This window comes from Pseudopipra pipra, chromosome 4 (assembly GCF_036250125.1).
Source record: "Pseudopipra pipra isolate bDixPip1 chromosome 4, bDixPip1.hap1, whole genome shotgun sequence".
Lineage (NCBI taxonomy): Eukaryota > Metazoa > Chordata > Aves > Passeriformes > Pipridae > Pseudopipra > Pseudopipra pipra.
Window position 1 is genome coordinate 22,573,770 of NC_087552.1, and position 24,829 is coordinate 22,598,598.

At 38.8% G+C, this 24,829-nt stretch overlaps 1 protein-coding gene across 4 annotated transcripts in view; it reads left to right on the forward strand.

Moving 5' to 3' along the window:
- GRID2 (glutamate ionotropic receptor delta type subunit 2) overlaps window positions 1-24,829 on the forward strand; it is a 695,953-nt gene that overhangs the window by 613,959 nt on the left and 57,165 nt on the right. For all 4 annotated transcript variants that reach the window (XR_010430019.1, XR_010430018.1, XM_064651918.1 and 1 more), the window contains exon 14: window positions 12,756-12,922. Coding sequence is in view for 2 of the 4 variants with exons in the window: in XM_064651918.1 (XP_064507988.1) it covers window positions 12,756-12,922 (167 nt within the window). In the remaining 2 variants the exon portion in view is untranslated. The remainder of the gene's footprint in view (window positions 1-12,755; window positions 12,923-24,829) is intronic.

Genomic DNA, 24,829 nt, shown 5'->3' on the forward strand with positions numbered 1-24,829 from the left:
AGCAGGGTGAAAGTAGAAAAACTCATAGGTTTTGGCCTCAAGTGCTAAAATTTTGCTCAAATAATGTCAAATAATAATTTTTGACTCTCAGAGTCCAAATATTGTGGTTCACAGCATAGTCAGGAGGCAACACACAATACTGTAGGTGCAGATTGGGCAGATGTAAACAGCAAAGGCAGGAATGTTTTCTCACAAAAGGAAAATGTGAGCATCGGTTAATGAATGTTTGCAAAGTGCTTTCAGTCGTTCAGATCATGCTATTATTAAATTGAACCTCTTTGATTTTGCTATGGTTGTGCTGAAAGCTAAATGAAGGAGATGGTTTTCTTTAAACAGTATCTTATTCTTGATTAGAGCAATCATTAAATCATTTTAGATTTAACAAAGTGAGCAGCAGATGGAACACAACAAAGAGAACAGAACAATATGAGATTTCAGAAGAGAATAAAACTAGGCAAACCCAGAAGTAATTCAAAAGAGCTCATACCAAAATTCTGGCTAATATAATGACATATAACATATGTTTGTGAATCACAATTGTGGAAAATACTCAGGGTATTAATTTTTCTTTTTTGGCTGTATAGATACCAATAGTGATCTTGATTTAGAGAATCATGCTTCTGAATACATCCTCTCCTGTGGTGGTGAGAGCCTCTTCACATTATCAGACACTATACTGATTTTGTGGAGTGGAAGCATCAGCCAAGCATATAGCTAAAGATCACATAAATTCTTTGTATCTGATGGATTTTACTATGCTTCTTGCTGTACCTCTCCTTTCCCAAACTGGCATCCCATTTTTCAAGATCTTGAATCTCCCTATTCAGCCTCTCAGCAGCTGTCTTCTCCACCTTTCTAGAACATCCCATCGGAGGTTTTCCCTGCCTCATATCTATCACACCCTTTCTCATACCTTCAGAGGTAATTTCTCCCTACATCCAACATGAGAAATCATTAGCTCAAATTTGGCATCCGTTGAAAGCAGTCAGTGGTAGACTTTGCCTCAATTTGTATTTCCATCCACCAATTTAGGAGCTGACTTAACTTTTCCAGACCTCATGAGCAGAATTACATGAAGGGAAAATCTCATGACAGCAAGAATTACTTTACATAACATTGTGTAACATCCAGATCCATTCCTAGCTGAACAAAGGCAAATCACATCCAATAGCAGAGAAACTTGCAGAAGGTTTGTTTTGAACTTCTTTCTAATGCTAGTGCTAGGCCTGATGGAGTGCCTTCAGTCCCCATGGAGTTTTACATAGTACGCTTTTTGACAGATACTGTGTCAAATTGTATTGTATCCTTTCAGGATTTATATTGCACACATCCTATACAGCTTTCTGTATGTTGTATTTATTACTACTCTATATAATTTGTAAGCTACGAGGTGTTCCTAGCACCCCATGACAAGTTTTATGTACATTCTGTGACTGCAGTCTTGATCTCATCTTTATCATATTGTTCTCAATTTGTAGATTTCTTTATTTTTTATTATGCTGTTGCCATATTTTTACAGTCTGTGATTTATCTCAGTTCATTCAGCTCATACATTGCTAGACCTAATGTCTGATGTGTGCCCTACGTAGGTACAGAGTAAGACCACTGAACTGACTATTAATTATTCACTAGATGTCAAGTGTAAATGCCTGTACTGGGCCTTAGATTCCCATTGGACTTGCATTATTCAGCTCCAAATAAATTGAAATATAACAAAAAGAATAAGCACAACTAAAAGGAAGTTTTAAAAGAGACAAGAGAAAATATAATTGTGGTTTTATCTTCTTCGGCTACAATAAAATATGTTCTTCATAGATATGTCATACATAAGATAAAGGAGAATATATTTTTCTGGCATTGTATTTACTCTGCTTTCTTGTGTACATCTTGTGAATTAAACTTTTTCTAAAATTTAACATTAATGGTGTAACAACAATGATGCTATATTGGACTTGACATAGATGTCCATTCATAGGAAATATGTTTTCCATTTGTGTCTTAAGGGATCATATTTTCAGAAGAAGAGCCCATGTGTGTGCAGTTGCACTGTGTATGATGTTTTAATATAACTAAACACAGAAAGGAGCTGTATCTGCACACAGAGCACTGCACAGCTGCAAAGCTGTTTGTGTGGGCTGTGTGTGCAGATGCAGGCATACAGCACTTCTCCTGAAAACTTGGTCAGGCATATATCACCAATGTGTCAGAAGCTGTGTAGCATCCCTTATAATCTCCCTTAACAAGTGAAGAAGAAAATTGTGTTCATTGTTTTCCATTTAAAAATCCATACTGAAGGAACAAGAAGTGTGTGCAAATAATATAGACCTGGATAGAAAAAAATATTATTTTTCTGCTCTGGCAGTCAGTTAAGGCCTTTCTCCACCCTTGCTGCTGTGCGGGCAGCTCACATGTTCCCAGGTGCAATGAAGTACCCCAGCTTCTCTCTAATTTTTTGAAAGCCAGAGAAAAACTGCAGTTCTTCCCCACTTTTAGTATATATGTGTTCAACGTACTATCCCTCTCATGGTAGAGTCCTGTAAGAGAAGTTATTTTTAAGTTAGGTAATGATATAAATGTAACTAACAAGCAACATCAACTTAGATATTCGTTCTTTACATAGACAAGGTCCAGTCTGTTTTTCAGGAAAATAAATAACACAACACTGAATGAGAGTACATTTCCTAACAAGGTAGAGGCCTTCGTCAAGCCATCCCCACACAGATCGTAGGTGATACCTGCTACACATTGGATGAAGTGCTAGAATATGGAGTTCATGATTTTATGATGCTATTGTATTTTCCTTTCCCGTTGTTTGGTGTTAACTAATGAAATTATTTCATTCACTCGATAAGATGTTTACTGATGTACATGATTAGCTGAGCACTTAATTGTCCACACTGCATGCACAAATACCTGATTTGCAAGTGCATTGTCTAACTGAGAAAATCTCAGTTGATGTTCCTAATTGTAGGTGAAATGCTACTTCATTTTGAGCAGGCAAATCAGCTGATTGCATTGTATCTTCATGATTAAAATTGTTTACATTCCATAAATATTTTAACTCCACTTTTCTCATTACTCATCTCAAAGATGCCTCGGCATTTTTATTAATGTGGTAAGGCTAGAACAAGTACTTGGTTTTAACCCAATTGTATTATATTTTTGAAAAGAACACCAGTGACACAGGGTATAGGCATCAAATTCAAATTAAGAAAATAAATAAGATTGGGTGACTAATTAATTGCATTGTATGTTTACTACAGAACTATTCTTGTTTATGATATAATCAGATTTCTGTGTGTATTTTATCCAAGTTTGAATCTGAGAGGCTGGAGCAACACATAAAGAGACATAAGTTTCCATAATTTATTAGACTTGTGGGAAATCTAGAGTGAAGTTGGAAATGCAGTTGCTTATTGTATTAATGATTCTATTTTTATGTATTTAGATTTTTATAAGATACCTACAAACATAAGTAAACCAGAGTGGGTTGTCATTAGAATAACTGAATATTAGTTATGAAATATTAGAGTAATTGAAACTGAAGCTGTGTAATGATGGAAGTATTTTTATAAAACACTGTTTAGCTTTAAAGACACTAAAATTGTCAAAATGTCTTCATAGTGTATTTCTGTATTGAATTATTACCTCTTTTTGATCAAAATATGGGGTTTTTTTCATTTTTAAATATTAATCCATTGCAGAGAAAGTAATTCAGGTTGAAGTCAACTTTTTGGAATAAAATATTCTCCAGTTTGGATTTTCTTTACTATTTTCGGTCTCAAAATTTGTGATACTTTTCCTTAATTCAAAATCTTCAGATTCCTTGTGCAGAAAGGTAGCTAGTTTCCATCCAGCTCAATTTATCACCTTCATCAAGCAAAATTTTTGTGTTTAACATTACCTCTATTGAGTTTGTGTCAAGTGTACTGCCCACGAATTTCTGTTGATTCCTGCTTCAGGAGAAAGAAGGGATGAGAAATCTTTCGTGAAAAATATGAGTCCTGAATGACTCCTCCAGCACAAGTGACTGGTTTACAATAATAATTTATTTTTTTTAGTTGATGTTTGGTGGCTGTTTCTCAGTTCTATCAACTGTAAACTGACTTCTGCCATTTGAGCTGTGGTGTGGGCAGGTCAGGATGAATTAGAAGCAGATATAATAGGACTCTGTGACCTGCACTTCATTTTTATTTACAAAGGTGTGCAAAATGAATGTTACAGCCTTGGATAAGTGGAAATGCCTGTGCAGACTGTAGCCAGAGATTAACTAGTCTGTGTACACTTGAAGGCAAAGGCTGTAAATATTTCACTCTATAAGGATGCAGAAGTCCAGCTGTCACCTGAAATTAGAGTTACAGTAAACATATAAAATCCTTAGTTGGACATGAAAGTACCCAGATGCATGTTACACTGTTTTGGGTGCTGTCTGAACTTGAAATTCCTTCTGGATACTTGTTTATGTCTTTATTTACCTTTGTACATGTAGAACTTGAGTGCCTGCTCCTTTACCTGGACTTGCTCTGCCTGACAGTCTTAGCTGTGCATTGAGAATGACTGTAACAGTAGGCTCTGTATTAACTGTCTTACACAAGGGATTTGACTTCCTAGTTTGTGAGCACAAAATGGGCTGTAAGCTTGCTGCAAGGAGGGCAGCAGCAGAGAGAAGCTGGGTTTTAAGACTTACAGGTACTTTATGTGACAATTTGTTCTATTGTGTGATCTCAGTTGTCTGCATGGTGATAGCAAGAAGGCAGTCTGAACTGAGTAAAAACTGAGACTGCACTGGTCTTCTTCCCCCTCCCACAGCTCCTAATGTTTTCCATGGGTCCTAAACTGCAGAGGACCTGGGGATACAGGAGTGTTTATTGGTGCAGCATCAGCCTTCTGGGCTGCATGGTCAGGAGAGACTGACCTGCCTGTAGAAGACCTGATCAGGCTTAAAGTGGTTTCTTTAGCTGCAGATACCGTAAACCAGAAGTACCTGTGTGGAGCTTCTCCAGAGTGCTTTGATGGAAACAGTCCACAGCACCAGTCTGTGCAGAAACCTGAACTTACAGTCTTCTGAAAGAAATACTTAGAACCACCCTGTCATATCCCTTATTGAACTCTCAGAAAAAGGGGATGCCAGGTGTCACTGAAAGGCCAAAACTTGAGGGAGCTGTGACAAGTCTGTTTCACACACGCTGCTGCACTTAAGGCGAAGATTCACTGCTAAAGAAGATGATAGGTGGTTTCATGCAGGTTTTCCAGAGGAAGAAGCAGATTTTGAGACCACCATAGTCTACATGAAAGCGAACTGATGTGGAAGCACTGAGCCTCCTGATCCAAACCTGTTCCTTCATGCCCCAGCCCAGGCTGATGCAAGTTACCAGCAGTTAGTGTTTCTTGTCTCCTACAAAGTATCAGATTGAGGGGAAACATGCTAAATTGTTGTGCAGTGTAATCTCAGAGGGGGAAAAAAAGAGGGGCTGGGAACCATTTCTTGTGGAGCTTCAGGATACTGGGTCTAGATTTGCTGTACCAGTCTGCTCCACCCAAACCTGGGCAGGAGATGCTTATCAAAAAGAGAAGAGTACAATGGTTCAAAAGAAGATAGTTAAATTCTTTTGTGTGAGTAGTGGGACATCCTGAATCCTATTACCACTATGAAAGTCGGGGCTCATGTACAAGGAATATAAAAAACTGAAAGATAAGTCAGTTTCTTTAAAGTAAATTTCTAAAATGAAACTATTATTTCCAATGAGCTTTTACTGAAGGATTTTTCAGATTCGCTGGTAGTTTTGCAAAGACTTTTCTTCTGGTTAAAGTTCTTTTTCAGATGATGAATGGTTTTGATGAGTAGTTTTTTGACTTTTAATGATTTTCTGATCCTTGCAGTTGGTATTCAGTAAGTGTGTCTTTGAGTAAGGAATGACGCCCAAGAATTGCAGTTAGATTGACTCTGCTTTTATTCTAAAGAATGGAACAAGAACCCTTCAGTGAGTGTCATACTGGATTGATTTAATTTAAAGAGGGATACTGCTTCTCTAAATTCTCTGTTAAACTTTTTCATGGTAGTTTAATCCACAAAATTTTACTTTTTCACCCAGTTGTAGAGTATTGATCCATGTACATTTCCTCATTTAAATGTTCTTTTATTGAGAATTAACTGCCACAAAAATTTGTCAGAAGAGGGAACTCACTTTATCAACATTTAGTTTAAATTCGCCTCATTATAGACACTACCACTTGGTTACCACAGATCTGATTTTCTGAGGAACCTGAAGTGCTTTCATATAATTTCTGTATATGACCTTCACTAGTGATACCCTTAAAATAGTACGCATTACTATCTGAAGCACTTAGTTGTCGTAAAATAAATGAGAAGCTGGCATAAAAAAAATGCTTCCTTACCCTTCAAAGGTCTGCTTTGCTGAGACTTTTTTCTGGTTTTTTTTTTTTTTTTTTTTTTTGCCTCTTGTTTCTCTTCTATCTGAAATTAATGTTTGTGGTAGAGAACCTCTGGTTTGGCTGCATGTCAGTGATCATTATGGTCTGCTGCTTTTTTTAGCGCTTTGCTGTGATCACCTGAAGAAGCAGCTGGTTTCATTCTCCCACCACCCTCAGAAATGCACCTTCGATTGGTCTCCACTGTTTTGCTCTGCTTGTTATTTCCTGTCTTGTAACTTCCAAGATCCATTTAATTGCAATGGCAAAATGCTGAGCGCTGGGAAAATTCTGACACAGAGGTGCTCTCTCATTACAAAGCTCTCATAGCTGGGTAATTCTTATTCTGGACAAATTATTCAAGGTCTGCCCGGCGTAACAAGTGAACATGTGATCATAAGACTTTTCTCAAGAAGTTGATGGCAGGTTGCATATGAGGAATTAATGCTTTTCCTGATTAAGTTTTATGTGGAGCAAATAGACATGCCATTCAAGCTGATATGACAATGTAATGTAAGATAAACTTCATACTGAAGAGGAGATGAGGCTGGGATTTCTAACCTCTTCTTTCTTCCCCTAAGCTTCCCAGTGTTTCATTTCCTGCTGCTGTTCGCTCCTGGGCACTAGCTCAATAATGCTTTTAGAAACTATTCCACACTTTTCTGTTTGAATAAGTACAAAGAATAACTTTCAATGTTTGTCAAATAGTGCCTCTTGAATTTAAATAACTTTCTGTAGACTCTGCAAAATGACATCCTAAAGGGGGGAGGGAGGATTATTATTATTTAATTAACTGCTTGTCTTGATGACTGAGAAGAGTTTTATATATATATATGAATTCTTATTCTGTGCTCTAATACCATCATGGGAATCCAGCTCCTGTCATGCACTGCAGAGAGCTGTTGGTCAGATTCAGATTCTCTGAGTGCATGACTGCATTTCACTCTTAAGTTATGCAGATAAACCACATGTGCTGGACTGCAAGGGAGTGTGAGGCAAGAAGTTCCAACATTGTACTTTGGGTGTACAGAAAGATTACTTTTGTGAGAAGTGTGAATTAGTGGGATCTATTCAACGAAGCTGAAATGTGAGATTGTATTTCACTGGGATCCAAATGGAAATTAGCTAAATTTATGCCCTTTGTGAAAAAAACCAAGACTTGAAACCTTTGTCCCCTGAGAAAAACAAATTAGCAAATGAGAATTTCTCTGAAGCCAGAAGATCTGACTTCTGCTTCAGTCCATAAACAGCAACTTCATTGGCCTCTTGGAAATGGATTATGGAGATCAAAGTGTTTCCATTTCCTTCTGCTGAGAAAAACCTCTCTTGTGAATGCCATCAAGCTGTTTGCCAACATCTGACAACGTGAAAATCTAGATTTAAGCTTCCACCACCGATTGTATCTTTGCCTTTTCCCATTTTGGAGTATGATATTCACGTTATGTATATTAGCTCTCATACATTTTTCAAAAGTTCATTCAATTTTCCTCCCTCTTCTTCATTCCTCATGTAATGGCATCCTTGGTAAGGCTGTTTTGTAGAATGGAGCACAGCCCTCTGCAGGCTGTAGCTACAGCACTCTTGCTAAACATGCAAAGAATATGTCAAAAAATTAATTTATGTATTTATATGTACCCAAGTCTCAGGTCCTCAGTGGTGGGCACAGGTCTAGCTAGCAGCATTCAATGGCGTTTTTTTCCCCTGGGGAGTTAGTGCAATGGAATGGTCTGTATTGGAGAATATGACCCTCAAACTGCTGTATGGAGCAGGTGAAAGGTGTACAGCAGCTGGAGAGGAAGGATGGCACCTGGCTCGTGATGGGAAGGAGTAGAAAAAGCATCATCACTGTGTCTCCAGGCTATAGGCACAGGATGTTCAGAACATGGGCTTCATCAGCATTATCTAATAATCTTCAGATTTTCTTCCAAAGAATTATTATCATTTCAATCAGTTGAAACTTGAGATTCCCCTGGCCTTAAAAGTTCTGTTGTTTTTATAACAGTTAATACATTTTATATACCATGAAATATTTAAAAGAGTTCTGCAGGAAAAATAACTGCCAGCTCTTTTTAACCTGAAATTTATTGTGTAATTTTTTTCTTTCATGAGGATTCTTTGTATTTCTTTTATAACAGAATTTAAAATACAGAAAAGATACTATCCAAGAATTTAAGTATGAAAAATTGCAGTAATTGGTTTCTGTTTATTTACAATTATTTTTTCTGAAATTTATCATTTGCTAGACCTAGAAATGTGCTTTTAGAATGCCAGAATTGTACACAAATACATTATTCAGCCTACTCTGCATGAATGGGTTAGCTGCAAGAAGAAATACTACCCACATCCGTGTTGGCATAAAATACGTGCATATGCAACAGTTTAATGGCTTTAAATGTTTTTCTTGTATAACTCAACTAGTTTTTGGTGGAATCACCAAAGATAAATTTTAACTAATATCTACAGACAAGACTCCAGCAAATAAAAATTTTATAAATATTCAGTGATAGAAAATAGAAATGTAACAGCCCTATAGAAATAGTTTTAACATCTATGTGTTGATGATCCTTATTCTGTGTAACAACTCTTTTTACAGGAACTCCTTCAAAATTGCTCACAGAACTGTGAAGTGAAACTAAGCATTTCTGTATAGTACCATACCTCCCTGTTTCACTTAATGACCAGTGTAGTGCATGAGTTCAAAATACCCTGATGAACAACTAAGGTTCAATTTTGCCTGGATTTTTTTTTTTCCCCTATGACAGTAGTTATCAGATACTCAAAAAATCTTTTTAGCTCTGCCACACTGACAGGCGGGATGCCACAGGGAAGGAGACCAAAGTGTCAGTTCTCCATGCCCTGATGGCCTGGAAAGCTGGGATTGCTGCTGAATGATAATATGCCCTCCTCCTACAAATGCTTCCCTGGTGATCCTGGGCTGTATGGTCATATGTGAACAGCATTCAGATTTGCCACCATCCTGAAATGTTATTACCTCTACACAAAATGCCAATATAATGATGAGAAAATGTAGAATCAGGAATGCAGTTCTTAGAGTAGTGAGTTACAGGTATTACAAGGAACTGTTTCTTTCTCCAAGGAGATTTTGCTTTCATTTAGCCGCCATAATTGACTGAATGTAAGCTCCTTAACTTCTTCTCATAATGCAGAGCTGGAATTTTTGCTGGTCCAAAGTAGAAGTCTTCAGCATAGCTATTGGAAAACTGCAAAATATGTGCTTCCCATATTAAGAGGGAGAGAGAGAAGGACATAAGTTTTGATTGACACTTTGTTCCAGAATTCCTTTGTGATTTTGCAGAAAGCGTCATCCCCCCTTCTCACAGTATAGCTACTCATTTGTAGGCATAAAACTGAAATATCAGCAGTGTTCCAGATATGCTATACTCTAGCAAAATTTTATTCTTAATTCTTTAAGCTAAAATCTCTTTTAAACTGTGTGAAAGATCCATGGGCAGACAGTTTAGACTATGATTCTCAGAAGAGTATACTAAAAGGAAAATCACATACCTCCAGAGCTGCCAGATAAATGATTCTCTCTTAGTGAGACAGGTGTTTTTCCCATACTTAAAAATTGAGAATTGGAGACAGTTCAAAAATAGTGTCACTGCTAATGGGAGGACTGAACTGATAGATATTTGCAAGGAAAGATTAAAGAAAGCTGTATCCAGCCCAGCTACGTAATAGAAAGATCCATCAATAATTGAAAGGTGTCAACATCAAAGTGTGAGTATTTAGAACTGCAAAAATAAAAATACCTAGGAATGATGTAAGAAAGCTATTAAAAAAATAAGTAGTGAAAATAAATACATTGATTAGAAACAAAAAAATGTTAGACCAAGAAGTAGTTCCATAAAGAGGGGGATTACAAGGATTACAAAGATTACAAACTTAGGTTTGTTCCATGGATTTGAATTCCTTAGATTTGTAAAGGAATAAGGCAAAAATGCTAAAAAGTATGTATTTTAATGCATGGAGCAACCATGTGTTGAAGGTAGATGACTGGAATGATCCCTTCTGACTCTTCAATCTCTTTTGTGCCCCATGCGCTTTAACTGAGGCTTACTGTGATCTTATCTATGAAAAGTAATATCTTCGTGGGAACCTGAACTGTGATATTATCAGGTCTACTCTAAGGATCTTATATATACCACTTCATCACAGATATTATTGACAGTAAGTGCTTTTACCACTTTTATATATTCTCATTGTGAGTTGTTTTACAGCAAGGCAGCCAAATCAAGAGAATTTTTCCTGACCAGCTGAGCAGCTGATAAGTCTCTTTACAAGCACTTAGATGAATTCAATACACTAGGATGTTAAAAGTGTGGGTTAGGACAAAAGCAGGTGTCAAAACATAACCCTCTGCTCTTTCCACCACCTCAAAGGTTATCTCCCACATGTAAAATTACTTGTTTTTTGAAGCCCACTTTTTCTTAATTCTTTTGTTCAGAAAATCCATCTGATCCTTTTCAGGATTCATTTCCCCATTTCTGATCTTCTGCTTTTGTCTCCTATTTCCCTTCCTTGTCCTCTGCACATCATGATCCTTTTTCAGGCTGAGTCATTATCCTTTTAAATTCTCCTAGGAAGGGCTTTTTTCTCAGTCATGCTATTTCCTAGTCAAGTGGTGGCTGTAGGAAGATCAGAATAACCCATGCTAGGAAGAGCTCTGTGAGTGGCAGTGCCTGTAAGACAAGCATACAAGTTGTATTGTTTGTTAACTGCAAATTCACTTTTATCCCCTATTCCCTGGCTGTTTAGATAGACCTAAACCTCCACAGGGAGGAAAGAAAAACCCTTCTTGACTCTTTTCAGAGCCCGAAGATTAAAAATGACCCAATCCAGTGTGTGTCTGCACTCTGAAAAGAATTTTCTTTATCCTGCAAGTCGTGTGGAGTCCACAGATAATATGGCTCCCTTTCTGCTCCAAAATCTGCACAAATCCTCCCCCTACCATGCCTACAGATGGAAATAGGAAATATTCCCTTGCCAGGCCTGCAGTAAAAAGCAATGTGTCCCAAAAGCAATCGTTCCTTGTGCACTACATCTAGTGAGCAAGCAGACGGTGTGGCTTGCTTCAGTAACTTTTATATGTAAACAGTCTTTAAAAACATAATCTACATTGTCAAAGCCTAATCTAAATGATGTACTGACATTGCTTACTTTGATATGCTGACTTGGTTTTGAATTCTCTCTGGATTGCCTGGCCCCACATGGCCTTTTTGTGTTTTGTTTACTTTTCACTTAGCTGTCACGTATTTATTCCCATTAGATGTAAAAAGTCAATGGCTTCAGCCTAGTTTTACAGTTTAGTTGGCTAATACAGCATAGGGAAAGCACTGAGTGAAGCCAAGCAGAGGGTCAGGAAAAAAGCAATGTGATTCTTCAGGTCTGACACAGAGACCAACAAAACAGAAAACTCATAAAAGATCTGGATCTGGTAGAGCAGCTAGAGATAGTTATCTTTTCAGAAAAACATGAGTTGACTGTAAAGCGGAAATTCACTGAAATGGGGAACAATTTGTTTAGACTGAATTTCTGTTTTTAAAGGCTTGTTTGTGAATAAATGCTGAAATTTTATATACATCACATATATTTAAATTAAAAAAAATTGGATTTGTTTCAAATGTGAATGGTTAGGAAAATGTTACTTTAAAAGCTTTGGATTTATCTTAGTCAAACAGTTTAAATGGTTTACATGATCTTGCTCTATGAAAGTCTTTGAAAACATGTGAAAACACTTCATGCTGAGAATAATAATCCCCCCAAAATCTAGTTGGCGTGATGTTGCCCACAGAATCCGTAAGACAAATAGGTGTTCATGAAGTCTATCACAACTTGAAGCATGACTAAATGTGGACCATGGCTAACCATCTGGATAGCCATGCCTACCCTCCCAATGTGCATAACTGAACCTACCTTCCATCTAAATGGTTGTTTTTAAGGCTCAAAGAAAAATCAGTGGGGGGTTTCACGTGGAAGTTAGCATTGATGGAGGGACCGTGATGTTTCCTTTGTTCCCTGAAGAGGAAACAGATTCCACAGTCCACAGATTTCCTCCACTGCCGCTGTTTCACTGATGGCACGTTGTTATCAGGTCACGTTTCTTCCGTTTCAGGTGAGGTGCTCTACCAAAGCACTGCATGGCACCAGTGACTGTGCGACTTTTTCTGCTGGCGGCAGCTGGGCACCCAAACTTCCCTTTCCTTAAAGAACAGACTGTGCTGAAACTGTCACGTTTTCAGGCGCACTGGCCTCCTTTTGGACTTCACAGCCCGTAGTCTGAGCTTTTCCTCTGTTTACTGCAGGTGAAATACGGAAACTATGCCTTTGTCTGGGATGCAGCAGTGCTGGAGTATGTGGCCATCAACGATGCAGAGTGCTCTTTTTACACAGTCGGGAACACTGTTGCGGACAGAGGATATGGGATCGCACTGCAGCATGGCAGCCCCTACCGAGATGCTTTCTCACAAAGGTAAGGGTTTGGAGTAAGAGGAGTAGGTCCTAAGAGAAAGTTTCTCTTGGCTCTGGGCCTGTCTTTTAATTTAATTTTCAGTGAAGGAGAAACATCTTGTGTTTGTAGTCCACTTCATGTTTTACATAGACATTCATTTTCTCTGAGACATTGAATTATTCACTTTTCTAGAAACTGCATTAAAAACACTTCATGTTGCTGTTATTTGAATTGTCCTTGTTTCTTTTGAAAAACATTAATGAGAGAAACTGAACTTTGTTAGCAGGAAAATGAGGAAAGAGTTGATTTATTTGTCATAGAAAGTCACCATAACTCAAACCTTCCTGTTAGAGAAGCCATTTCTTAAAGAAAAAAAAAGTAAATTTGCACCCTCATGTGCAAAACTCAAGGGAGATGAATAAAAACATTTGATGTTTTGGTGGAAAGACCCCTGTTAGTACCCAAAAGCATAAATGCTTATCCCAACACAAATCGATCTGTTGGGCTACAAAAGTGACATCTCCACAGATGATACTGGTACTGTGTTTCTATTAGGACCAGAAATACTAACTTCATTGCATGTATTGTGCCTTTACAGTATTTGTGCTTCACTATAGTATTGATTCCTAAATCGGGATGTGTGTGAAATATGAAAAAACAAGCAAACTTTTTAAAAGTGTAGTATCTGCAGTCTGGCATTTAGGAGAAGACATGGGCTAATCTCATGAGCCTTTTTCATTCTGAATCTGGTCTCTCAATCTAGTTTATATTGATTTGCATTAGATGCATGTAACAAAATTTTACTATTGCTGTGATAGAATTTCTTCTGTGTGTTTGTCATGTAAAGATACAAATAAGCTTCCTTTGGACTATTGCCTTTGTCTTCAGTCCATAGAGTGAACTGGGGGAAAAGTGGCTGGTAAGTAACAGTATGCAGATTCAGAGGAATCACTCTCTGCTTATACATGCTGAATGAACAGAGAAGAGGTGAATTCTTTGAATCTGTTCTATGCTGGGAGCGATATGGCTGAATTTTGTGCTAGCATAGCAGTAACATAATAAAAAAGTCCACAGGATCATAGAAAAATTTAATTTCAATGAAACATATATATGCTTTGTATCTTACAATGAACATTAGAGGCCAATATTTACTGAATACTTTAATACTTTAATACTTTCATGTTCCAGCTATGATCAGGCTGACTTCACTTAAAATCTCTGGCACTGAACTGTTTGGGGTCTCCACACAAAACAAAGGAGTAAAATTTCTTCCTGTAATCTTTCTAAGAAATGCTTTCAGCTGTTAGAGATCTCAGATGCTTGTCAAGGTGTTAAGTCATCCTCTTCACAGCATTATCCACGTAAGCTTGAGTACAAAAATTTGAAGACACTGGGGAATTTTATAGTCTTTGTCTTTAATACTAAATACAGTGAAATTGCCAAGTGGCATGGCATGTCATGGCTCATGCCCACACAGATGAGCATTCTTCATGCCCACCACTGCTGCTCTCCAAATCAGGGTGGATGTATCCAAACTGACCCTCAGAGACTGCTCCTGACATTTTTATATACTGGTTATAGTTCTTGGTATATGGGGAAAATGGTTATGGCTGGTTCTGGTAAGTGAATATATTCATCGCAGTATTCAGTACCCGGAGAGGCTGGATTACAACTTCTGATACACTGCCTTTAGCAGCTTCTGGATCATTGGTCTGTGCAGGCCTGACATTTCCAAGTACAATTTTATTTCATAAGAAAATTTCAGCTTTTCAGTGTATTATTATATCTTGAAGCTATAGGAAAGCAGGAAGAAGCATAAAAATTTGCACATATATAGGTCTTTTTATCTGAAGGTCTTTGAAGCAATATTTAACTATTAACACCTCTCAGTGGAAAGTAAATGCCATTTCCATTTAATGCTTAGGGAATCTATAGCAACAGGAGACTTAAATGAATTCCCGAGGTCATATGTTGTCCCCTGGTGGACTCAGGAATCATAGGCACTCATTTTCAATTTCCTGCTATAGTTATCAGAGTTCAGGTAGATGAAGAAAGGGATTATTTGTCAGATATTGGACTACAGGAGGATCTGGAAGGATAGGCAGAACTTAGCACTAGTGAAAAAGTAACTCATTACATTAGCAAGAGTAATAGTTGAACAGAAAAACTGGAATTTGCTTTGAGTATACTACCTACTGGAGAATTTATAGATATATATTCTGCAAATGTATGTGCTATTGTGCTTATATTTTTATTTCTGTACGATGAGAGCATATTATATATCACTTCTAATTATGTCCATGAATATAAATTTACAGTTTGAAGCAGTGAAACACAATATAACAAGCATATGAAGGAGAAATCATGCTTACAAGGTAGCTTACAACATTTTGTTCTAAACACCCTTCCATGCTGCTCCTTAAGTTTACACATCATGTGGTTATTACACATCATCCTTACTTTTCTTTCTGATGAAAAGGATGAACAACCTTCAGCAGCTGCAGCCTGCATGCTAAATAGAGAGGGAAATAGATTTCATTGTATAGGATTAGCAAATGTTCTCCTGAATATTTCACATTCTTTAATGCAGCAGGGAACTGGTTTAAAATATATTGGTATTTCTTGATCTTTCCCAAAATAAATATATTTATGTGAAAATACAGGTCTTATCTTTTATGAAATTTCATATAAACTCATAAGCTGCACAGTGTTAAATCCCTGGGGTGCAGCTGTGAAAGGTCTGGCAGGCTTACAGGAAATTTTGTTCTCTGTACAGAAAGCATGGGCACGAGTTTAATGCTTTTCAGTACCTTTTCTGAACATTCAGGTGATTCCTAGAGAAACAGGAAAAGAGAGAGAGAAGTGTAAACACCCACCCCTTCTCTCCAGTGCTATGGGGTGTGAGTTGCAGTCAGGGTAACACTGTGGTAAAGTTTAGGCATTTGGGATTTTCAGAAGCACTTTATGTTTCAGATGTGCTCTATGTTTTTCTCCAGGGGATTAACACGTGTAAAATGCTGTGGCCTTTGGGGACTGCAACAATATTCACCTGCTCTGTGAAGTATTCAGTCTTTATGGGAGTTTATCCATCAGTTAGGCTACTTAAGAAAGGCATTAAGACTGAGATCAGTTTGAAATGCTGAGGTGCCATCAAAACACATCCAGGGCATTGCAAAAATTAAATTCCCTGATATAATCTCCTCCCACAACTGATGGTGATGGCGGGCTCCCTTATACCCCAGGCAGTCTGTGAGATGCTAAAAGAAGCCTGAAGCAACCAAGAACTTAGTGGGAACCAAAGCTGCAGTAATGGTTCTAATAGCCATGTTTGGGATGTAGGACTGCAGCTGATGACCACCTGGTTGCCTGGTACCCACCACACTGAAGAAGCACAGAAGCTGCAGTGCCCTAAGCACAGTGCAGAGCCCGTGCTCCCAGCTTCAAACCGCCGCTGCCACCTTGTGCCTGTGTATTTTCACGGGATGCTGTCGTACCAGTACGGAATGAGGCTCCAATTACCAAGGAACCAGAAAGTGAAAATGCTTAGTGTAGGCTACAGTTAAATTAACACAAAAGGTTCAATATATACTTGATTTTAAATTGATGCAATTAAGCAAGTATCATACAGGAATGTGCTGTCATTGAGGTACACTTGCTTGCATGGGTTCATATTGTTTTTATAACTTTACAAGTATAAGGTATTGACTATACCCTTCAGAGAGAAGCATGAGCACTCTCATGTATTTGAATTTAAAATTGGAGTTATTCTTACAAATACAAGTTTGGCTACAATGAAATATTAGCTGAGAGTGTGGCAAAATGCGTATCACTTAGAAATTTCATGTACCTTTCCTGGAATTTTAAATAATTGATTCCAGACATACCACAGGAGATGAAACCCTGTTCAGGATTATTCTTTTCAGACTCGAGAAAATCTAAAATTTTGGGAATGAACAAAATTTTTTGGATGATAAAAGTTTTATTGTTCAAAGTGCATTATCTATATATGCCTTCAGGGAAGAATTTTGTGCAGCTGTAGTTTAGTGAAGGAGAAGAGTAACCAATCAAAAGCACTGTAATGAAACTGGTCTTTGTTCTGATCTAGAAGAGATGGGGTTTTTGCATGTGAAAAAGAAAGTTCTCAAAGACATGTGCAGCAGTGAGTGGTCTGACTGCAGAATGAGATTGGATTTTTGCTGTATGGGGATGGCAAAGTGGCCAGCTGGGTCCCACATGGCACCTGTGACCATTCTCTGCCTAATGCTTTCTCTGAAAACAGGTACTTCGAGTCCATCCTGAAAATAGGTGTGTGTCTGTAACATAAATAATATAGAAAATAATCGGGGTAACATTTGAAAGATAGGCCTGTCATAGCATCCTGATGACTTCATTCATGTTGTTGCAGACATTAACAAACACAACTGGCCCTGCCACTAGGCAGCCAGTTGGTGTGCTCAGGTAGATTGCTGTCCTCTTTTCTTTGCCATGAAGACTTAACCTTCTGAGCACCAGCAGCCTCCAGGCAGCATGTCAGTTTTTTTCTTTCAAGCTAGTGACAGGGACTGTAATAATAGGAACTGCCAAATTTCCTAGGAGAGCTTGAAAAGGGTGTGTCATTTGGTTCACAAGGAACTCTATGCTGACGCTAAATTTGACACCTGTTAAGAATTCTTTTCAGCCCTAAACCTTAAAACTTCCATTGCACCCCTGGGAGGTATAAATATAATTGCAAACTCTTTTGATGGTATTACATAGGATGTCTGCACTTCCTACAGTGCTGCAGCAATGACTCAGGCACTCTGCTGGTGGCTGGCTTTTGGTGGAGGTCAAGGAGGGGTGGCAGCAAAGAACTCGGATCCCGTTCATGTCCCTGCCTCCTCTGCTGGCTGACTCTCTTCTGCTGCACTACGGTCCTGGCCACACAGCACGCTAGAGCCAGAGGGAGAGGAAACACTAATTTCATGCTCAGCAGAGGCCAGCAGCCAGCTTTTCACTTAAGTCACTAGAAGCTGCCAACACCCAAAACCAAACCATAAAAATCAAGCCGTAGTTATTTTGCATTCCTCATATCCCAAGAGTATCCATGTGCGTTCTGCCCCAAAGACTTCACTTTTAAATAGAAGGAAACAGTGATAATACACCAAAAAAAAGGAAAAAAATGAAAAAAATCTCCCTCAGAGTGCACAGTGTGGGACTCCTACTTGTTGTTCATCAGTTGTGTTTCTGCAAATGCACCATCTCAGCCAAGCACAAGCTCACTGACACTTCAAGTGGTCTGTGTGCCAACAAAAGCAGCAGCAGCAGTTGCATACCTCCTGGTGGTCAACTGTGGGAGGTGGGGTATGTGATGACATAATGTGTGGAAGGTACAACTACCATATAGCTTATGCAGAAACCTCAGACTGTATTTGACATTCATCACAAAAAGTCACAAAGAATTTGTGCTGCTGCTAGAGAAGCCAGTCACATCTTTCTGTCCTAGGGGGGAAAAGGAATGATTTCCTCATGGCCAGATTAAAGACACCTCACTAGTAGCAAGTGTTGTACTTTCAGACATCCAAAAATTTGGAGGCAAAGAACAGAGACATCACATGGTGCTTCAGACTGCCCCTAAGCAATTCATTAGCCATATGCTTTAAATAAATGGTATGGATATTCTCCTGTCCTTTTTACATCTCATCAGCAAAACCCTGAGTCTTAGAAAGTTCCTGCCCTGAGCCATAAATATGTGTTCTTCCTGTCTCCTCGCTATTAATTCTCTCTCCTTAAATTTTCATTGTGTCTTGGAGGTCACTTGTGTCCAAAGACTCCAACATAAGGAAAATAACTTCCTTCCTGACTACTTTGGCTTCTTTTTCTTTGTCCTTGGGACCATGTACCTCTTTCTTTGAGAAGATTTCCCCCCTCTCTTTTTTTTTTTTAATCTTCTTTTAATGAAAACCCAATAAAGTTCCCCTCACTCTCTAACTTATCTTTTACCAGCTACGGAGAAAATAAGAGGTTTGGATTATACCCTGTCCCTGCAGGGGACTGACAATAATGGTCTAATTGGATTTTTCATTATTAAATACAGTGATCATAAATACTAAGAATAGTTCTTAGTAAAAGCTCAACTTTGCTTTGCCTCGGTAGTTCGCTTAGAATCAAAATCCTATTCTGAGCTGTATATATAACATTCTGAAAAATGTCAGAGAAACTAGTAAAATCTCTACCCAAAGCACTTTTTTTCTGATTATTCCAGAAAATTAAGAGACTCTGCAAATTGGGAGCATTATCGGACTTGAAGAACACTCCTGAATTTAAATAGAAGAGTTTAATTCTGAGAGTCTGCCTTTAGATCATGTCACAAGTTCATATAACTGAAATTACATTAAAGGGGGAAAAAACCAAAAAGAATTTCAGATTTCTGAGCAATCAGACACGAGAACACAGTCTTACTTGATTCAGATATAGTAATTGTTAATAAAAGCCTTAACTGTAGAGTAGCACATAATGACAAGATAGTTTCTCAGATAAGCAGGATTATAAACAAAAAAATCTTCATTACCACACCATCCTAAATAGCGCAGTCTATCCTTATTTTTTTGCTGTCTATGTTAGACTCACAGAGCTAAACTGGGAATTGCACCAGGCCGTAGGTTTCAAAACACGTCCATCTCTGGTTTTGCTGACCCAGGTCCTCAAAGACAAATTGCAATTGCCCTTCATGCCAGGAAACTCACCTTGAAAAAGTGCTGCTCAGCCAGCTCCCTGCTTCCGTGGTGCTGCAGAGTGGTCACATTCTTCACAGCTCAATCCCAGGCCACTGGATCCAGGCTGAACACCTGTAACCTCAAATGGGTTATAAGAACAGATGTAGCTTCGTTCTGATTTTTAAAAATGGCATCCATTACTTCATAAAAAAGCCTAACAGAAAGCTTTCGTCCCACCACTATTCTTTTTTCTACCAAGCCCACAACCATGTGATCCACGCTGACAGTGTTCTGTAATCCTGTATGAGCACATTGCTAATAGCTTTTCCCAAGGACCAGGTGATCTGACGTTGTCCCTTTGCATCCTACTCCACTAGCTGCCTAATGCAGAGCTGCAGGTTTTGAAGATTCCTGCGCTGTCATCAGAATTTTTTCCTGGCTTTATTATCCGTTCCCATCTTGCTTCCTAGCAGAGGCTGCTGGCTGTAGGACTGTAGAGAAACTGTGGCTCCCACACATCATGTTGTGAGAACAGGAAAAATGTTTTTATTGATTCCTGATGGTGTTCATCTGCTGCTGGCAGGTCTCACAGTAAACTCATGATTAGAAGTTGAAAAAGATGGAGACACCTACAGAAACAAGATTTTAGCAACTTCTTAATCTGCTGTGATATTAAACCGATGAGATGGGTTAAAGGATTCTCCAGCAGATCTGAAGTTTATAACATATACATAAGGGAAAATTAATCAATGAAAACATATAAAGGCAGTGAGCAGATTACTGGGCTTTTTAAATATACTGTAATATTAATTGATGGGGTAAGTTAAAGAATCACGAAGTAGCAGCACTGAGAAGAAGCATGAGAAAGAAAATCATAAGGGAAAGGCTTTAGATCTTCTTGCATTCACACAGCATAGAACTATGAGAACCAAAGAGCTGCCCACCTGCTTCACCATGGGAAGGCATCTCTGCATCCCAAGCATTGCTGTGGTGAAGGAGTTGCTGCATGCAAAAAAAGAAATGCCATGAAAAAGGAAGCTTCATGCCTTCTCTTTTTCCTAATCAATGCTCCCTTTCAGAAAGGACACCGCATTCAAAGTTTCAGAAAGGCAAATCAATTAATCTGTTTATTCATATTAATTCCCTATTATTACCTATGAACCACCCCAAAGAAAACAGTATAATTGTAAAGTGTTAAGCTCCCAGTAGATATCACTTTGCAAGCTATTTCTTACTACTTTCTATCTACTTCTCTAGCCTTAGGCACCTCAGACTTGGCATGTAAAATGGTCACATATTACCCAGCCACATGTGCAGTACAATCAGTGGAAACAGTGTCGCTCATCCAACTATGTGGAAAAAACATTTATTGTAAGCTGAGTTGTTCGTGTGCTTTAAAGTTTTATGGAGTGAGTAAGTGCATGGCTGCAGAATTTGAAATTGCTTGGTTATAAATCTGATGACAGTAAAGCTAAAAGAAGTCTCATCAAGTGGCTTCCCTCCAAGAACTTGCTTTTTTATGAATTCCTAAAGAAGAGATTAGGTTTGCTGTTAATGCTCACTGTCCCTAGTATATTTTTTCTTTTCTGGCTGCCTTCTCTTACATTTGTGTGCATCAGTCTTGAGAGGAACAGGTTTAACTACTCACTCTGACTCAGTTGAGCAGCAGCATTGCCTTTAAAGTGGGGTAGAAAATGAATGCGGAGATTTCCCTGGAAATAGGAAGGACCCAGTCATGCAGCTGTCATGACAGAACCATAATAAACACAAGTAAATGTTTAGCACACCTACCCCATTCCTGAGTCTTGACCTAAGTTCTCAAAATGCTGGCTAACATATTTCAGTTAAAATGAGGATGAGTAGCAAAGGAGGAAAGAATAATAGGTCTTTGCTAACCCCTTTTGCTGGCTTAAAAGGTAGTTAACATTTAGCTGGACCATAATGCTCATCCTGTTTTCAGCTAGTCCTGTTTTCCAGATAAAAATGAAAAGCCTGGAAAAAAAGCTTATTTGTAAAGAGAAATACAGTCTAGTAAATAGTGAACTTGATGGTATGACAACTGGAGCAGTATAAAACTGCTGCAACAGAAGCTACCTCAGCCTGCAGAAATTTCCTCTGCTGTAAAACACAGAACCTGAGGGAATGGCCAGAATTTGTGTCAGGGAAGGTTTAGGTTGGATATTAGAAAAAGCTTCTTCACCCAGTGGGTGGCTGGTACTGCTCCTCATGGAAGTGGTCACAGCACCAAGCCTGGCAGAGTTCAAGCATTTGGATAATACTCTCAGGCACATGGTATGACTCTTTGGAATGGTTCTGTGCAGAGCCAGGGGTTGAACTTGATGATCTTTGTGGGTCGCTTCCAACTCAGCATATTCTGTGATTCTATGATTCTATTTGTCACCCATCCTTGAATTGTCAGTAGGCAAAGAAGGTGCTAGCCTTGCTTTACAACTTCAGTCGAGTTCAGAAGTAGGGAAAGGAAAAAAGAGTGTGTGAAAATTCTCCAGAATGTAGAGCCAAGCAAAAGTGATAGCAGGTTTTCTAGCAGAGTTGTCTCCCCTTGCTGAAATAGGACGTAAGGAAGAAGGAAGCTCACTGCAGTGACAGAGGGAGTGAGAGGAGACACTGAAGAGCTGAGTGCTTCTCAGTGATTATGGAGGGGGAATAAATGGAGCCTTCCTTATTGCTCAGCTCCATGCAGAGAGGAGCTTAACAAAGTGAAAAATCTAAGGAAACTACCCAGAGAAGCCTTCTGCTGTGTCTCAGAGCAAGCCCATGGGGTAGGTTGCTCCCCAGAGAAATCAGGACAAAACTGGGAGGAGGAGCCAGTTTCCCCAACAGTGTCACCAGTATGTTTGAGTGTGGTGGTTAGAGAGGTTTGGATTAGTTGGAAGATGAAGATGGGGTAGGGAAGCCTTTATTCTCTGATTATATGGGCCCTCAGTAGCCTTGAGGAAAAAATGTCTGGAGATAAGGTATCACAAAGTCTGAAAGACTGACCTCTGTCCAAATCTCAAACACTTGGTGGTGTCAGAGAGGCTTGAGTCAAGTTTTTTGTCTGGGATGGAGTAAACAGTAAGTGGCTGTGGAAAACTTCTGTGCTGTGTGCTTCAGTTACCACGTGGCCCAGCTGGGCTGCATCACATTCCAGAGCCCCAAAGGTCTGAGTCATGGGAAGCAGGGATGTAGGTATCTGGAGCACACATCCTGCTGTCCTGCTGTTGCAGGAGTTACAGAATCTCTGACTTGCCCAGGCAGAGAAGTAGAGCTGCTGCAGCTTGTCCTGGCACAAACAAAACCAAGGAGTATGAGGTTGCAGCACATCAAAACCCAGGCATAGGGAGCAGGTGTGCTTTAACTAGGCTGTGCCAAACTGATCCCCATTTCCCTTGAAACGTTTAACAGACTTAATTTCTACCACAGACTTGGTTCAGAACGACCTCCCAAACAACCACGCCTTGGCTCTGTATTTTTTTGCAGCGTCAAAACAGACAGAAGCATTTGCTGACATGAACCAGGTGGATATGCTGAATAGAGACTCGTTGCACAATGTGCAACAATGTGTTTTATATGCTACTTTAGTGCCAGTTGTGTTAAGTTAGCCCAAGGTAAAGCAGGGCCCTGATCCCAGCCATCGTAACTTTGATGACTTTCCAGAAACCAAGTGCCTTTCCAGACCCAGGTTTTCTACTCCAACATGGTGTGCAAGCAGACAAAAGAATGACATGGCCAAGGAAAAACTGTGTTTGCCACTTTATTCATAGAACACTCTTGCAAAATGCGTTTAGTAGTTTGCCCTTGTAATCACCTGCATGGAGAGCTTTCAGGGCAGAGCTCTAACACTGTATTTAGTTCATACTTGGACTGCTCAGCTAAAACTTCCATTTGTATGCATTTATTCTGCTTCACACATTATGTTATCAGTCACTTTCAATATTTCAAAGTCACAGCAGTCCTTTCCTGACATACATTTGTCAGAATGAACTGCTTTGATTGCTGTTATTACAGACTGCAGTTCTTGACTAAGGGAAAAGTCTTATACAGAACCAGAATATTGAAATTTGTCAAAAAAACAATAGATAAAACAGAATAAAATTAGAGTAAATGAACAGAAATAGATGCTTTAAATGACCAGCCTTTTTTTTTTTTTTAGAGAAGAAGAGAATTGGAAGGCAGGATTTATGACCCCATATAAGAGAATTCATTAGGAAAAGTTTGGTCTTTTAAGTTCGTATGCAAGGTATTGAAAATGGTTCCCCTCGGCTGCCTGTGAGTCAGAAAAGTACATCATACTTGGACTTTCTCTTAATCAAATACTTTATCATATTCTTCTAATGATCATTCTCAATAGAAGGATTTTAATAATCAGTCCATTATAGTCACAGTAGAATGTAACAAGGGGTTTTGGCCTAGCCTGAACATGTGCTTACACTCCTGATTAAGTCCTGGTGGTGTTAATTTGTCATGGCACATGAGCACATTTCCCTCTTGCATATGCTTAATAGCATGCAGAAGCTTCACTTAAAGCCCTTACAGTTTAGGACTGAACCAGTTGTTTGGAAAGGTTATGATTCTTTTATGCTTATTGCAATTAAAATTGTTTTTCTCCTTGTATGTGCTAGTTTTTTCTTCAGCTGAAAGAATAGTGCAACAGCTGAATTTCCAAAGCAGTGAAGAAAAGCTGCCACCTAACTACCTGGCTTTGTAGATAACTACATGGTACAGCTGCTCCCACCATAGCAGAAAGGTTTTAGCTTGTAACAAGCACGGAAGGGAAAAATAACTGTATTGGCTGCAGTTTCATAGGTGGGAATGCCTATATAGGACCAAAGAGGTCACTGGTATCTCAAAGACATCCGAGTCCTACAGAAAGCCAATAAGATGGATAAGCTGTTGTTTATTTAATTAAAATTTCAATTTTTTTTAATTAAAAAACCCAAGCAAACTCCATTACAGTAATATTTGGACAGAAAAGTAGAGGAGTTGTGAGCACTGTTTTGCAGCCTTGAGAGCAGGGATTAGAAGTTCCTGGCCCAGGACTGATATTTTTGGCTTTGCTTGGGGTATTCCTAGAGCAACCTGTGAGAGAAAGAATGAAGAACTGAGCCTTGAGTTAGCTGAGAAATAAATACTCTATTTTAAATTTTGTTTGGTTGTATTAATTTCCTTGGGTTAGGGGGGATTTAGTTTATTAGCGGTGGATCTTCACATCATGGAATTACTCCAGATTTATACT